Source organism: Tupaia chinensis, unplaced genomic scaffold (assembly GCF_000334495.1).
Source record: "Tupaia chinensis unplaced genomic scaffold, TupChi_1.0 Scaffold000541_1, whole genome shotgun sequence".
In the NCBI taxonomy this organism is placed as follows: Eukaryota; Metazoa; Chordata; class Mammalia; order Scandentia; family Tupaiidae; genus Tupaia; species Tupaia belangeri.
In genome coordinates this window covers 385253-398558 of record NW_006160054.1, presented here as the reverse complement: position 1 = coordinate 398558, position 13306 = coordinate 385253, and the positions used below count along the sequence as shown (strand labels likewise).

General features: G+C 37.4%; 1 protein-coding gene across 1 annotated transcript in view; it reads right to left on the bottom strand.

Annotated features, from left to right (window-relative positions):
* SLC12A2 (solute carrier family 12 member 2) overlaps nt 1-13306 on the bottom strand; it is a gene marked incomplete at its 5' end in the record, with an annotated part of 120987 nt that overhangs the window by 18739 nt on the left and 88942 nt on the right. Inside the window, 4 exon segments of the mRNA XM_006157414.2 lie at nt 275-354; nt 3645-3751; nt 7385-7525; nt 9928-10039. Of these exon segments, the coding sequence (XP_006157476.2) occupies nt 275-354; nt 3645-3751; nt 7385-7525; nt 9928-10039 (440 nt within the window).

Here is a 13306-nt window from a genome sequence, read left to right as displayed (position 1 = left end):
TCAACAATTATAAAGAACATCTGCTTCTCTTAAGTTTATGATTTTGAACGAATTTTATCCTCTCTACTAATAATCACTAATCATCATCCACCCAGGCTGGTACAGAGAAAACACTCTGGTGAATGCAAACAGAGCTGATCTCAATATGCCATACAAGACATTCATGACAGATGGGATGGGAATTATTAAGCATAATGATTTTGTGAGAATTAGATGTTAACTTTCTACACAAAGTAATTTATATTGAAAAATATATATTTCAAACAAGATTTACCTTGTCCTTGAAGATGAGATATATCCAGTCCTTCTTTTAGGCGAATAACCACTACTCCGTATTGTATGTCAAAGGCGTCACTATAATGGGGGGAAAATTACAAAATATCTTGTCTATGCTTTTTATAAAATAAGGCAATAATAGGTGATCTCTAAGATCATTCTCAGTCTAAGATCTGATTTTTTTTTTTTTTTTGGAGAGGTTTTTGCTATTGGGCGCATGCGCTTGCCAGAAAGACAGAGAGAGACAGAAAGCGAGAAATCACCCCCCAGGGGGGATGGCCACGCCGCAATCCCTTCTCCTCCATTCTCCTCTCGGGATCTTGGGCAGGCACGCACGCACACGCGCCTGACGTGAGTTTAAGCCACTGGGTCCGGGACTTGAACTGCAGTTGACTATGTGGGAGTCCAGTGATGTAGCCATTATCCTATCTGCTGGTCCCTCTAAGATCTGATTTTAAATATGCTTTAAAGATTAATTGGTGAGATACACATTAGTTTCAAAATCCTACACTATTTTCTTTTTGGTCTGAAATACTCTAGGAAACTACTGAAGCACAGCTCTTTAAAGTACTGACTGGCGTTTTGACTACAGTGGCTGTTTAAAGCAGTAATGCAATTCTAATCCTACAAAGTAAAATTATGGAAAAACAAGTAATTCAACCACATTTACATTTAGGCTTATTCCCTTGAAGTCAAATCTCTGACGACAAAAGAGGAAAAAAAGAAAAAAAGGAACAACAGATTCTATTAAGAATGACAGCAGGTATGAAGACATTATTTCTGAAAGGAAAGAGGAGATTTTTACAATAATATTTTAACTTTTACAAAATTGATTTTAAAAAGGTCTGAAGCTTTTATATGTATTTGCACACATATATTCTTACCTACTTTTAATTTTTTAAAACACAAATGGGAGCATCCTATCCATATAAAAAAAATACCTTAAAACCTTAAAGACAGCTACAAAACCAGACAAAGTCTAGACATTTTATAAAACCATAAATCTTTAATTTGGCCCAAGTTTTTCCTCAAATCTACCAAAAGAACTTTAAATTCCAAAACATCAGGCTGTTCTCTAAGAGTAGTAATAGACTTAATCTTTAATTATTATTTTTAATTACACAAATAATTGATATTTACTACAGGCACATGAAAAGTAATGAGGTACTTACACAAGGCTTAGTATAAGAACAAGGCTAAAATCTAATGAAATGGTCAAGTTACTGTTTCCACTGACAAACAGAAGATGTGTTCAGAAGGAATAATATGTGGTTATAGAAAGTTTTCTGTTATTTTGGTTTTTTGTTTTGTTTTGTCTTGTTTTGGTTACTTAAATCATGTAGATACAAATTAAACTTATTATTTTTTGTGACTTAACTAAGGTCAAAAAGAGAATCACTGGGAAAAAATTTTTAATAGACATGTTAACCTTTCTCAGATCTTATCCTGAAAGGCCTAATTAATATTAGAGAAGAAATCATTATACGTACTAAAATAAGAATAGTCAATAAACTGAATCACAATTAACTTCCTTAAAGGAAAGTCAGGAAATACAACTTCCTAATACGGCTATTTATGCTTGATTAAAACAGCTAAGTATTTTTGCAATAAGCTATAAAAATTGATGTGCGGTTTCAGACCTCACATTCTGTTAATAAGAGAATATGTAAAACATACCTCAATTGTACAAGGTACGTAAACAAAACGTTAGGGGAAGTACCACAAGATAAAATGTCATAGGCATTTTTTTTATTTATTTACTTTAATATGACCAGAGAGAGAGAGAGAGAGAGAGGGAGAGGTAAAGCCATGTCCCAGACTCAAACACAGCCAGCCATATGGGAGTTCAGCACCTTTACCACCGCACCACCTGCTGGCCCCAAAGTGTCATAGCTTTAAAACTGTCAATTTCCTTGGATCTAAAAATCAGAGTAATATTTTGCTAATCCTTTCATTGCTGCCTGATGGACAGTATTGGAATAATATTTAACTTTGAAAGGCAACATTTACTTTACTTCCTATATGGTCAGAGTCAGAAAGACACTTGGTGTCCCATTTTGAGCAACTACAACCAGTAACATGGCAAGTATATGAAAGCGTTACTTGTGAAATGTCACTTTTTCTCTTTTTTAGGATAACTACTCCATCTCACTGATGATGAGCTTTGAATAAGAAAAAGGCCACAGCTGATGGCCTGGATGGCTCATGACCCACATTATTTAACCTTATTTCCACTGTCTTTCTTGCCCTAATCCCCATATGTACAGAGCATAGAATTAGAAAGCCAAAATGAGATTTTGCTTACAAAGAATAAAACTGCGAAGAGTAGTCACAACATATACAACAAATCAGCAGAGTTTTAATTTTACTAAAAGCATTTCTAAAAATTAGTTGAGAGGTCTTGTTCATATACATTCTTAGTCAATGTACAGAGGGTTTTGTTTTAGAGGTAGAGTATGAGGGTCCAGTAGGTGGTGTGGGGGTTAAGGCACTGGACTCCCCACATGGTCGACCACAGTTCAGGTCCTGGACCTGGCAGCTTGCTTTCTCACTTCCCTTCTCCTTCTCTGCCTCTCTCTCTGGTGAGTGCATGTGCCCAATAGCAAATTTTAAAACAGTAACTCAGTGAGAGAAGGGTAATCATATCAAAATTCATGGAGAAAACAGAGCTTAAGTTTTTACCTTGAAGCTACTTTACTAATTTTGTTTTGTCTTACTTTAAGGTTACTGGGGTTCAGCTCCATCTTGCCACAATAATGCACGCTTCTCCAAAGAAGCCGGGTCCCACAAGGCAATCATTGTTTAAATCCCCGGCCTGCTCAGCCTGAAACACACCGGCCACGACATGCATGCTCCAAATCTGACAGGCTGGAGGATCAGACACTATAGAAAACGGCCTAATGGTCTCTCTCCCCCTTTCTCTGTCTATCTCTCTCTCTCTGACAAACACACACACACACACACACACACATACACACAGACGCGCGTGCGCACATAAGGACTTTATCTTTAATAGAGAGCTTGGGTCTCTTACCAACACCTGCCCTCTCCCCAAGAAAGGATAATCATTTGCATATGAAAAATACTATTTTTTTCTATGTTTTTCTATGCAAGAGTGCATCATGACTATTCTCAATATAAATACATATTTGAATACTAATATGTGTGTTGGTATAAAAAGTACAGATCAATAAAAAATTTTTGTTAACATAGCATCAATTTAAAACCTGAACACCTTATGTTGATTCTTTTCATTTCGGTATGTTTTCTATTACAAGAGACTGAGAAACAGGCTTCAAAAACTAGGGCAAGCTTTCAAAATTAACATTTTTTTGAACAAACTAAATTACCAAAATAAAAATACTTACTGAAATAAGTTTATATACATATCCACATCTCTCATATCTGCTTGCAACCAATCTTTCTTAAACCCAAGAACAAGTGTGTTTGGTTTCATACGACCAAGACCAGCAGCCTAAAATGTAGAATAAACACAACCTTAAATATACAGTATTTAAAAAAAAAAAAACAAACAAAAAACACTACACCATGCAACAAAATATTTTCTTAGAGGATGAAATCCTCCAAATTGATTGCCTCTATACATTATACACCCCATTAGCAAAAATTCTTGAGCATCCAATACATGCATATGTACTTATAAATTACATATATGACACGGAGTCCATATAGTACTGGACTCCCACGTGGCTGATCACAGTTCAAATCCTGGACCTGGTGATTTGCTTTCTCACTTTCTCTCTCTCTCTCTCTCTCTCTCTCCCTCTTTCTCTCTCTCTCTCACTGATCAAATTAAAATGAATGAATGAAGCTAAATAAAATAATTTAAGAAAAAGAATAAAGAAATAAGTAGTAATGTACCTCTCACACAGCTAAGAAAATAAATACTGGAAACACATGCAAAGCATCCCTGTGCACCTCATGCTGTCTTTCTATTTTCACTATGTATGATGTATTATATTGGATCATTGGGGAAGTCATGATGCATTTTTGCATAGAAAAACATAAAAATATGTCATAACTTTTCTGACAACCTAATATTATTCAGGGATATATACATACATATACATACACATTTTAACATATATTTTTGAAAGTCTGTAAAATCTTCATGTTGCTCACATACTTTTTTAACTTGTTAGAGTTATTTTTAATCTATTTTTGAGGTTTTACATATTGACATGTATAGTTCCTGTTCCCACTCAATGATTATATTGCAATTCTTAATTTTGCAACTGATGATTATTGACGGTACTGTCAATTCTTTTTCACTATTACAAATGGCGTTGCTATGGACCCTCAACATGGTCTTCTGCACATGGGCCCACATGGTGTTTCTAGTGTTTATTTTCTTGGTTGGGTGAACTGTCCTCGAATATTCACTCCTTCAAATTTGCAAGATATTGTAGATAGTGGTCCAATCTAAATTATCATAGCAGTTCAAAGATTTCCAGTTGTTTTACACCATTTTTAACACTTTGCATTGGCAGACTTAGTTTTTGGTCAATCTGTTGGATTTGGAATAAAACTTCATTGTAGTTTCAATTTTCACTTCTCAGTGAGTTTTCCTCTTCAGTTTATATCTTTCATGGATTTTTTTCTTTTATAGACTTACAGTATTTCTCTATATCTTATGGACTATATTCTTTTGCTAGTTAATGTCAGCATCACTATCTTCCCACAGTCTTCCTGTTTTGGTTTCATGTTTTCTTTAGAAGCTAAAAGGTTTTTTTTTTTAAAGATTTGTTCCATTTTATTTATTATTATTATTATATTTTTTATTTTTTTTCTAGGTTGCGAGAGAAAGAGAGGGAAGAAAAATGAGAAAGCAAGTCTCCAGGTCTCGAACTGCAGTTGGCAATGTGGGAGTCAAGCTCCTAAACCACCATGCCACCTGCAAGCCCCAAGAAGCTCAAGGTTTTAAACTTTAACTAAAATTTGATCCCTTCTTTATAGTTTGTTTTGCATTTTATCTAAAATAAATTACTTTTTTCTAGTTTCAGATCACAAAATTATTTAATATTTTCTTTTAAAATTTAAAAATTTGCTTTTTATAGTTAGGTCTCTAACAGGAACTTTTCTTTTTAGAGAGACTTTTGCTATAGGGTACATGTACTAAATGGAGAGACATAGACAGAAAGTGAGAAATCATCCTCTGGGGGGCGAAGAGATGGCCATGCCACAAGACCTTCTCCACCATTCTACTCTTGGAATTTTGGGCATGCACGCACACACATGCACTCAACATGAGTTTCAAGCCTCCGGGTCTGGGACTTGAACTGTGGTCGGCCATGTGGGAGTCCAGCCACCATAACCACTACACCACTTGCTAGCCCCAAGGAAATTATTTTTTATAGGTCTTCATAAGGATCTATTTCATTACCTTTGCACATGGACAATCAATTGTTTCTGTCAATCCTTTTAATGCCATCTCTCTCATGTTAAATTTGCTATATAAGTGGATTTATTTCTTCTGTTTTGCACCTTTCATCTACTCATCTCTTGCTGCTTTAATACCAGTCTTAGCACGGTTTTATGATAGGGCTTTATATCAGGGCAAAGCCAACCTAGCCCCCCTTTCCCCCCAATTTATTCTTCCTGAATCAGGTATCTTAAGATTACCTTGGCTATCCTTAACATGTTCTAAGAAACAGAAAACAAAAAGGGCTGGGGGTGAGACTCTGAGCCTCTCCTATCTATTTAAAATGGTAGCTCCGTAACTGGGTAGTTAACAGAGAGTCTGTGATTCAGCTCTTTTTTAAATTAAGAAAGGTGTGCCTGAACAGTGTCTCAATACATTTATTTGTCCCTACAACCTTTAGGACCAAGAGGATTTGAAGGATCTGAGGTTCAGAGAAGTAACTTCTCAATCCAAAACCTGTAAGTAGGAAATGGTATACTAACATTTAAACCTACAACTGATTTCAAATCCCCTATTCTGGCTACTATATCATACAAAAAGTTGAAACAAAGCCTAAATTCAGTACAAAATTAGATGAAGACTGCCATTAATTAACACTTTTATTTTATAAAAATACCAATGGAGGGCCAGCCAGTGGCCTGGTTGGTTAAGGTGGCTAAATCCCATATGGCCCACTGCTGGGTTTGAGTCCCGGTCCTGGTGGCTTGAAAAACATGCTGTGTACCTGTGTATGTGCACCCAAAATCCCCAAAGGAGAAATGGAGGACTGTGACATGGCCATCCCCCATGAGGGGGGTGCTCTCTCACTTTCCCTCTTTCTGTGTGTCTCTCTCTAAGCCCATGAACTCTCTACGCAACTCAAAACATAACAAAACAAAAACCAAGACATACACAGAGTGGGATGCAGCAGGAAGTGAATGCAAAATATTTTATAGGAGGGCAAAAGGCTAAGATAATTTCAAATATAATAGGTTCTTTGCTGTTCTACAATAGCACAAAATTCCTATTGTCCCTTCAGTTCTAAATTATACAGATCTCAGTAGTATAAAAAAAAGATATTTTAAAAGGTTTGTAATTTGTATGAGACCTAAAAGGTTTTATACTCTCCCCCTTTGTTCTCAGTCAATAGACACTTGTCTGAGATATGTGCAGAGAGGACAGCACAAGCACATGCGGGAGAAAGCACCCGCACTGTACGGTCACGCTGTAATCCATTTCTCCATCCTGCTGGGGTTGGGGACATGCACACACAACTGGGGTGTTCCTTAAGCTGCTGGGACAGGATTTGAATTGCTATGTGCCATGTGGGAGCTGGCTCCCTTAACTGATAAACTGCAGAGCTGGCCCAGAAAAGGCTGATACAGGGGACCAGCAAGTGGTGTACTAGTTAAAGTGCTGAGTTCCCATGTAGCCAACCACAGTCTGAGTCCTGGACCTGGAGGACCGAAAATCTTGCTGGGCATGCATGTGTGCCCCACATCCCAAGAGGCGAATGAAAGGGACTGCAGCATGGCCAACCCCCCAGGGGGTGATTTCCAATTTTCCTTCTCTCTGTCTCTTTTGGTGAGTGCATATGTGCTATGAAAAAAACCAAAAAACAAAAAAAACAAACTTATGTTGATATAAAAGTGAACGGTAAGTATTTAAGAGCCATAACAAATTTACCTGCATTAGATACTGTGCACCTTCTCTCAAGTCATCTGCATGTACTGGAGCATAAAATGCCTTCATTTTGTTTTTAATAAGCCATCGCTGATACTTAATTTGATCAATTGACATCTCTTTCATGGCTTGCCTTCGAGGACCCTTTGAATAAAAATATTAAGACTATCTTTAGTTGAAAGTTAATTTCACATGTATAACGATTCTATTATAATGGTTTGAAACAAGTTGTCTAAAAGTTGGCATGAAAGTATAATAATAGCATTCCATTTTTGTATCACCGAATCCTATGTAAGATTATAAAAAGGTACAGTTGATGGAATAGTTAAGGCACAAAGTATACCAGTAGAAAGAAGAGGAAGAAACAGACGAGAAAATAAAAAGCTCTGATCCTAGATAAACAGTAAATGAGAGAACTTAAAACTCCATGAAATGGAGAAAAGATTATCCCAAGCAAAATGAAACTTTTTATTTTTCTACAGAACATTTCCTAGCTTATTGTTCCAAATGTCTGACTCATTATTTCTTAGTAACTTGAGAATATAATTATAAATCAAACAGAGCTATATAGCAGTAATGTAATTTTTCCTCTTACATTCCTTAATGGATGAAATAACAAAAGAAAGGAAATGAGCTTGGTTAAATCAATTTTATTTGATCCTTGGAAATAACACATAAAAAGTTTTATATACAAATAGATAAAGCAAAATCTAAAAATAAGTTTAAGAGAATACAGTTTAAACATGAATAAGTAAACAAAAAATACAGTTTATTTTTCCTAGTAGAAAAACTGCTCCATCTGTAATGTCTTGTGCTCAAGATCCTAACTTGAAGTGATCAGTCTGGAGACAAAACGCTACAGGCCCCAGTAGGGGCCGTGTCATAAAGTATGATCCTGCCCAGACCCTATCCCCCCACCCCCAACAGAGACTTGACTTTGCAACTTTACAAGCAATCAAGCATCTCTAGATGGGGCTGAGATGTGGGGCCTAACAACAAACATTTGAAGAACCAAAACAAGATGAACGGTGCTTGAGAAAAAGCCAATCTGTGGCCAGCAGGTTGCATGGTGTTTAGGGTGCTGGGTCCTATCTTGCCAACTTGGCAGTTTGAATCTCAGACCTGGCAATCTAAATAACACACCAGGCATGCGTGTATGCCAAGAGGAGAATGAAGAAGGGACTGTAGAGTGGCTCTGTCTCCCAGGGGGTGATTTCTCACTTTCCCGCTCTCTCCGGCAAGTACCCACACCCTATGAGGGAAAAAAAACCTTAAAAACAAACAAACAAACAAACTAATCTGACCAAAAAAATTCCAACTTCTCATGCAGAACTGGTTAAATCATTACTTAGTGACTATTCTCAACAATCAAGATGCCAAAAACAAAACAAAACACTTTTGGATGTAAGTTTATACTACTACTGTAAGTATATTTTTTTACACCTGGTTAAAACAAAAATGTATGAACAAATAAGTGCTTGAACTGGGTCAGCAGTTGGTATGGTAGTTAAGGTGACAGACTCCCACATGGTGAACTATGTGGTCTGAGTTCTAGACTCAGTGGTTTGAAAAACACACTGGGCATGTATGCTCAAAATCCTGTGTCTCTTCAGCAAGTGCATGGGTCCTGTAGCAAGTGAGTGGCATGGTGGTTAAGTCACTAGACTTTTACATGGCCGATCATGGTTCAAGTCCCAAATCTGGTAGCTTGCTTTCTCATTTTCCCGCATTCTCTCTCACTCTGTCTCTCTCTCTCTCTCTCTCTCTGGTGTGTGCAATGTGCCCTATACCAAATTAAAAAATAATAACAACAAATAAATATAATTAAATAAATCTTTTTAAAAAGGTGTTTGAACTTAGAAATTCAGCATTCACTTTTATATGAGACTTCTCACTCTAGATATTTTACTATGATATACCAACTTCTTCTAACCCCTATTTTTTTTCTTCTGGTAGGTAAGTAATGTTCCTCAGTCCTTTTTTAGGACATTATGAGATACGTTAATTTAAAAAAACTGAGTATTATTTTAGCTCCTTAGTTATCAGAAAGTAATTTTTCTTGGCACAACTGCTCTACAAGGACAATATAGACCACTAAAATCTACTCACAATATATTTTTTTAAAAAATGGAAGCTCGAAATGTCAAGCTCTTTAAAATACCACTTTCAGATTGTTTAGAGGAAAAAATACTTTGTAAAAAATTATCTTAAAATTAAAGAAAATCAGATTTATTTTTCAAATTATTTCTAATCTAGAAAGCTTCACAAATTACAAATAATATACAGAGTAAAAATATAGGCAGAGTAAAAATATTTTTTCTTTTAAAGAATTTTTTTTATTTAACTTTATTTATTTTAATTTGACCAGAGAAGGACAGAGTGAGTGAGAGAGAGAGGAGGAGGAGGAAGGGAAAGTGAGAAAGAAAGCTGCCAGGTCTGGGACTCGAACTGCAGTTGGCCAGGTGGGAATCCAGTGCTCTTTACCACCATGCCATCGGCCAGCCCCGAAAAATGTTTTAATATAGAAAATACAAATCGGTACTTACCATATGTACATGGCCACAGATCATTAAGCCAACATTCTTTGTGAAATCATGAACAAGATGAAGTAAAGCTGGGCGTGAGTTTGGAGCACCCGTCATAACAAGACACTGGGGCCTAATTTAAGACGAAAAAGATGAAATTAGAGAAGCCTGTGTGTTTGGCAACTAGGACATGATTTTACATATTTTCTCTTAAGAATAGCTTATTATGTAGAACCTTTTTTGGCAATTGTCTTTAAGACATAGGTGACAGGATTCTCATGGAAGATAACCTTAGAAAAAATTATTTATGGAGACCAGGAATTGGCGTAATGGTATGTTGCTGGACTCCCATGGAGTCAACCACAGTTTGAGTCTTGGACCTGGTGGCTTAAACTCATGCCAGGCGCGTGTATGTACATGCCCCAAGATCCCAAGAGAATGGAGGAGAAGAGATTGCAGTGTGGCCATCCACCCTGGGGAGTGATTTCTCACTGTTTGTCTCTATCTCTCTGTTTTTCTGGTGAGCACATGCGCCCTATAGCAAAAACCTCTCCCCCACCAAAATTATTTATTTTTATTTTTTAATTTGTTATAGGGCACCCACCTGTACTTACTAGAGACAATGAGATAGAGAGAGAAAGAGAGGAAAGTGAAAAAGCAAGCCACCAGGTCTGGGACTCGAACCATCATATCACCTGATGGACCAAGACACTTTTAACCAGGCCTTTTTGGTACATGAGAAATGCAGAAAGAAAACCATCCTGGAACAAATATCATGCCAAATGTCCCTCTAAAATAATAGGTAATATTAAACATCAAGATTCCATATTATAAAAAGAAATTACCTTGCTAGTTTAAAAGTATGTAAAAACTTTTCAAATTTTAGAGGTAATAAATACTCTAGCTCATCCATTGAGTTGCCTATACAAAACGGGTCACTTCTTACCTTGATCACATCATTAATTACTTCTACTTTGTGCTATAACTCTTTTTAATCCACCTTATTATCTTTTTTTCATTTGCTAGAGGGCGCATGTGCTTGTCAGAGAGGCAAAGAGAGGGGGAGGGAGGAAAGCACCCCCCATGGGAATTGGTTATGCTGTGACTTCTACTCCACCACCTCTCCCTCCTTTCAGGATTTTAGGCATGTGCACATTTCACCTGGTGTGTTTCTCAAGCTGCCAGGTCTGGGACTCAAACTGCGCAGTCTGTCATGTGGAATCTGGCTCCCTTAACCACCAAGCCAAGGAGCTAATCCTATTTTTTTTTTAAACTTTATTTATATTCTGAGAGGAGGGAGACAAGCACCCTCAAAAGGATCCTCACAGCATGATCCTCCCCAAACCCTATGGTCAGCCAGAATCAGGATGCGCCCTGTGCATTTAGGTAGACCTGGGACGTGAATCCACGGCCTTCCAACTTGGTTTCCTGCACCATGAACCACTGTCCTTCTGGGAGCCAGAACTCTGGTAGCAAGAACTTTGTTACCTATAGACAGGTTAAAAAGATTTTCTTCTGGCATCCAATTAGATCAAAAAGAAAGCATTTAGAACTGACTCAACCAGCCCATCACCATAGCACAGGGGTTAAACAGAGGGAGTTAGATCCCACATGGCTGGCTGTGGTTCAAATACTGACCTGGTGGTGGGGAACCAGCAGTTAGCGCAATGGCTATGTCGCTGGACTCCCACGTAGTCGACCGTGGTTCGCGTCCCAGACCCGGTGGCTGAAAACTCACGCCGGGCACGTGTGCGTGCGTGCCCAAGATCCCGAGAGGAGAATGGAGGAGAAGGGATTGCGGCGTGACCATCCCCCCGGGGGGTGATTTCTCGCTTTCTGTCTCTATGTCTCTTCCTGTCTGGCGAGCGCCCGCGCCCTATAGTGAAAACCTCTCAAAAAAAAAAAACAAAAACTGAACTGGTGGCTTAAAAACACACTGAAAATTTACCTGAGTTCAGATCCTGACAGGATGAAAAAAAGGATCACCAAGGATTACAGATACTTCACTACAGGTTAAGACTAAATCTAAGAACTTACTTTAAAGAAACAGGAAACAGTGAGAAAGAGAACTTAAGGTAATAGAAACTACACAGTGGAAGGTAACAAGGTTCTAGCAAGTACATAAAGGCTGCAAAAGTACTAAATAGTGAGTTAAACAAGAAGAGGAAAAATAAAGAAAAAATCTACTAGCCCCACGGAAAACCAAAAAAGCTCAACAGTGAAGAAAAAACAATCATAGTCTACTACACGGCTCAACTGTGTATCATATTTAAGAAGTCATAAAAATATAAACAGAGAGCTGTCCCCACAGTTCAACACTTAAAGTGGCTGGATCCCACATGGCCAACTGCAATTCACATCCCTTCCCAGCAGCTGAAATTCATAGTGGGTTTACGTGGGTACATGCCCAAAATATCCCAATCCTGACAGGATGGAGAAATAGAAGAAAACGAACTGTGTCATGGCCACACCGCTCTGGGTGTTTACTCCCTGTTTCTCTCTCCCTCTGGCAAGCACATAGGCCAACATGATCTAAGCAAAATCATGACATACAATACACTGGGAGTTGGTGTAGACAGAAGGCTGTATGTATGTGATGGGCATGGTAAGATAAAAGAAATTGATGGATAGTTCCTAAAGTTGGAAAATCAAAAAAGACAGTAAGTATGGTGTTTATAAATAGTAAAAAATCAGTGAAGACTTCAAAGTGGTTGCCTGTGGTATGAGAAAATTAAGAATATGAAGGGTGGGAACAACTACTGATTTTTATGACAAACTGTGTACACTAGAGTTTATCCTCATTAACTATGTCCATGTATAATTATGATAAAAATAAAAAGACCAAGTTGGGTAATTTTTTTTTAAGTTCCCATTACTATAATAAGCTAAAGCAAGAGGTTTTTATTAATGCCAAATTAACTTTGACTCTTGGTCCTAACCTTAGTTCTGGGATATAACTTTTCACAAAAAACAATGATTTCTATTTTTCTGTCCCACTTGGCATCAACTATCAAAAATATGCAAAAATTACAAGTTTTCCTCCCAGGCCACTCATTCTTTTTTTCTTTCCCCCATGTCTCTCTAAGCGAAAACAGAAAAATCTGTGGTCTCTGGGAATGTCTCAGAAAAAAGGAAGTTGGGGGATCTAAATAAGTAACAAAGAGTACACAAAGCCTCTTCTTACTGGGAAGGATTCATTAGAGCAATCGTTTTCTGGCACTTACCCACTTTTCAGGTCTCTTTAAAAAACATTTTCTCTTTTGGTTTACTAACAAATATGAAGTAGGTTTGTGTTTATAATGGAAAATCCAACGAGAGGTGATACTCGTGTCTAAAGAAACTCATCTGTTCACAGCCAGATTTAATTTGAACAATTTAAGAATTACTACTTGAGTTCAGC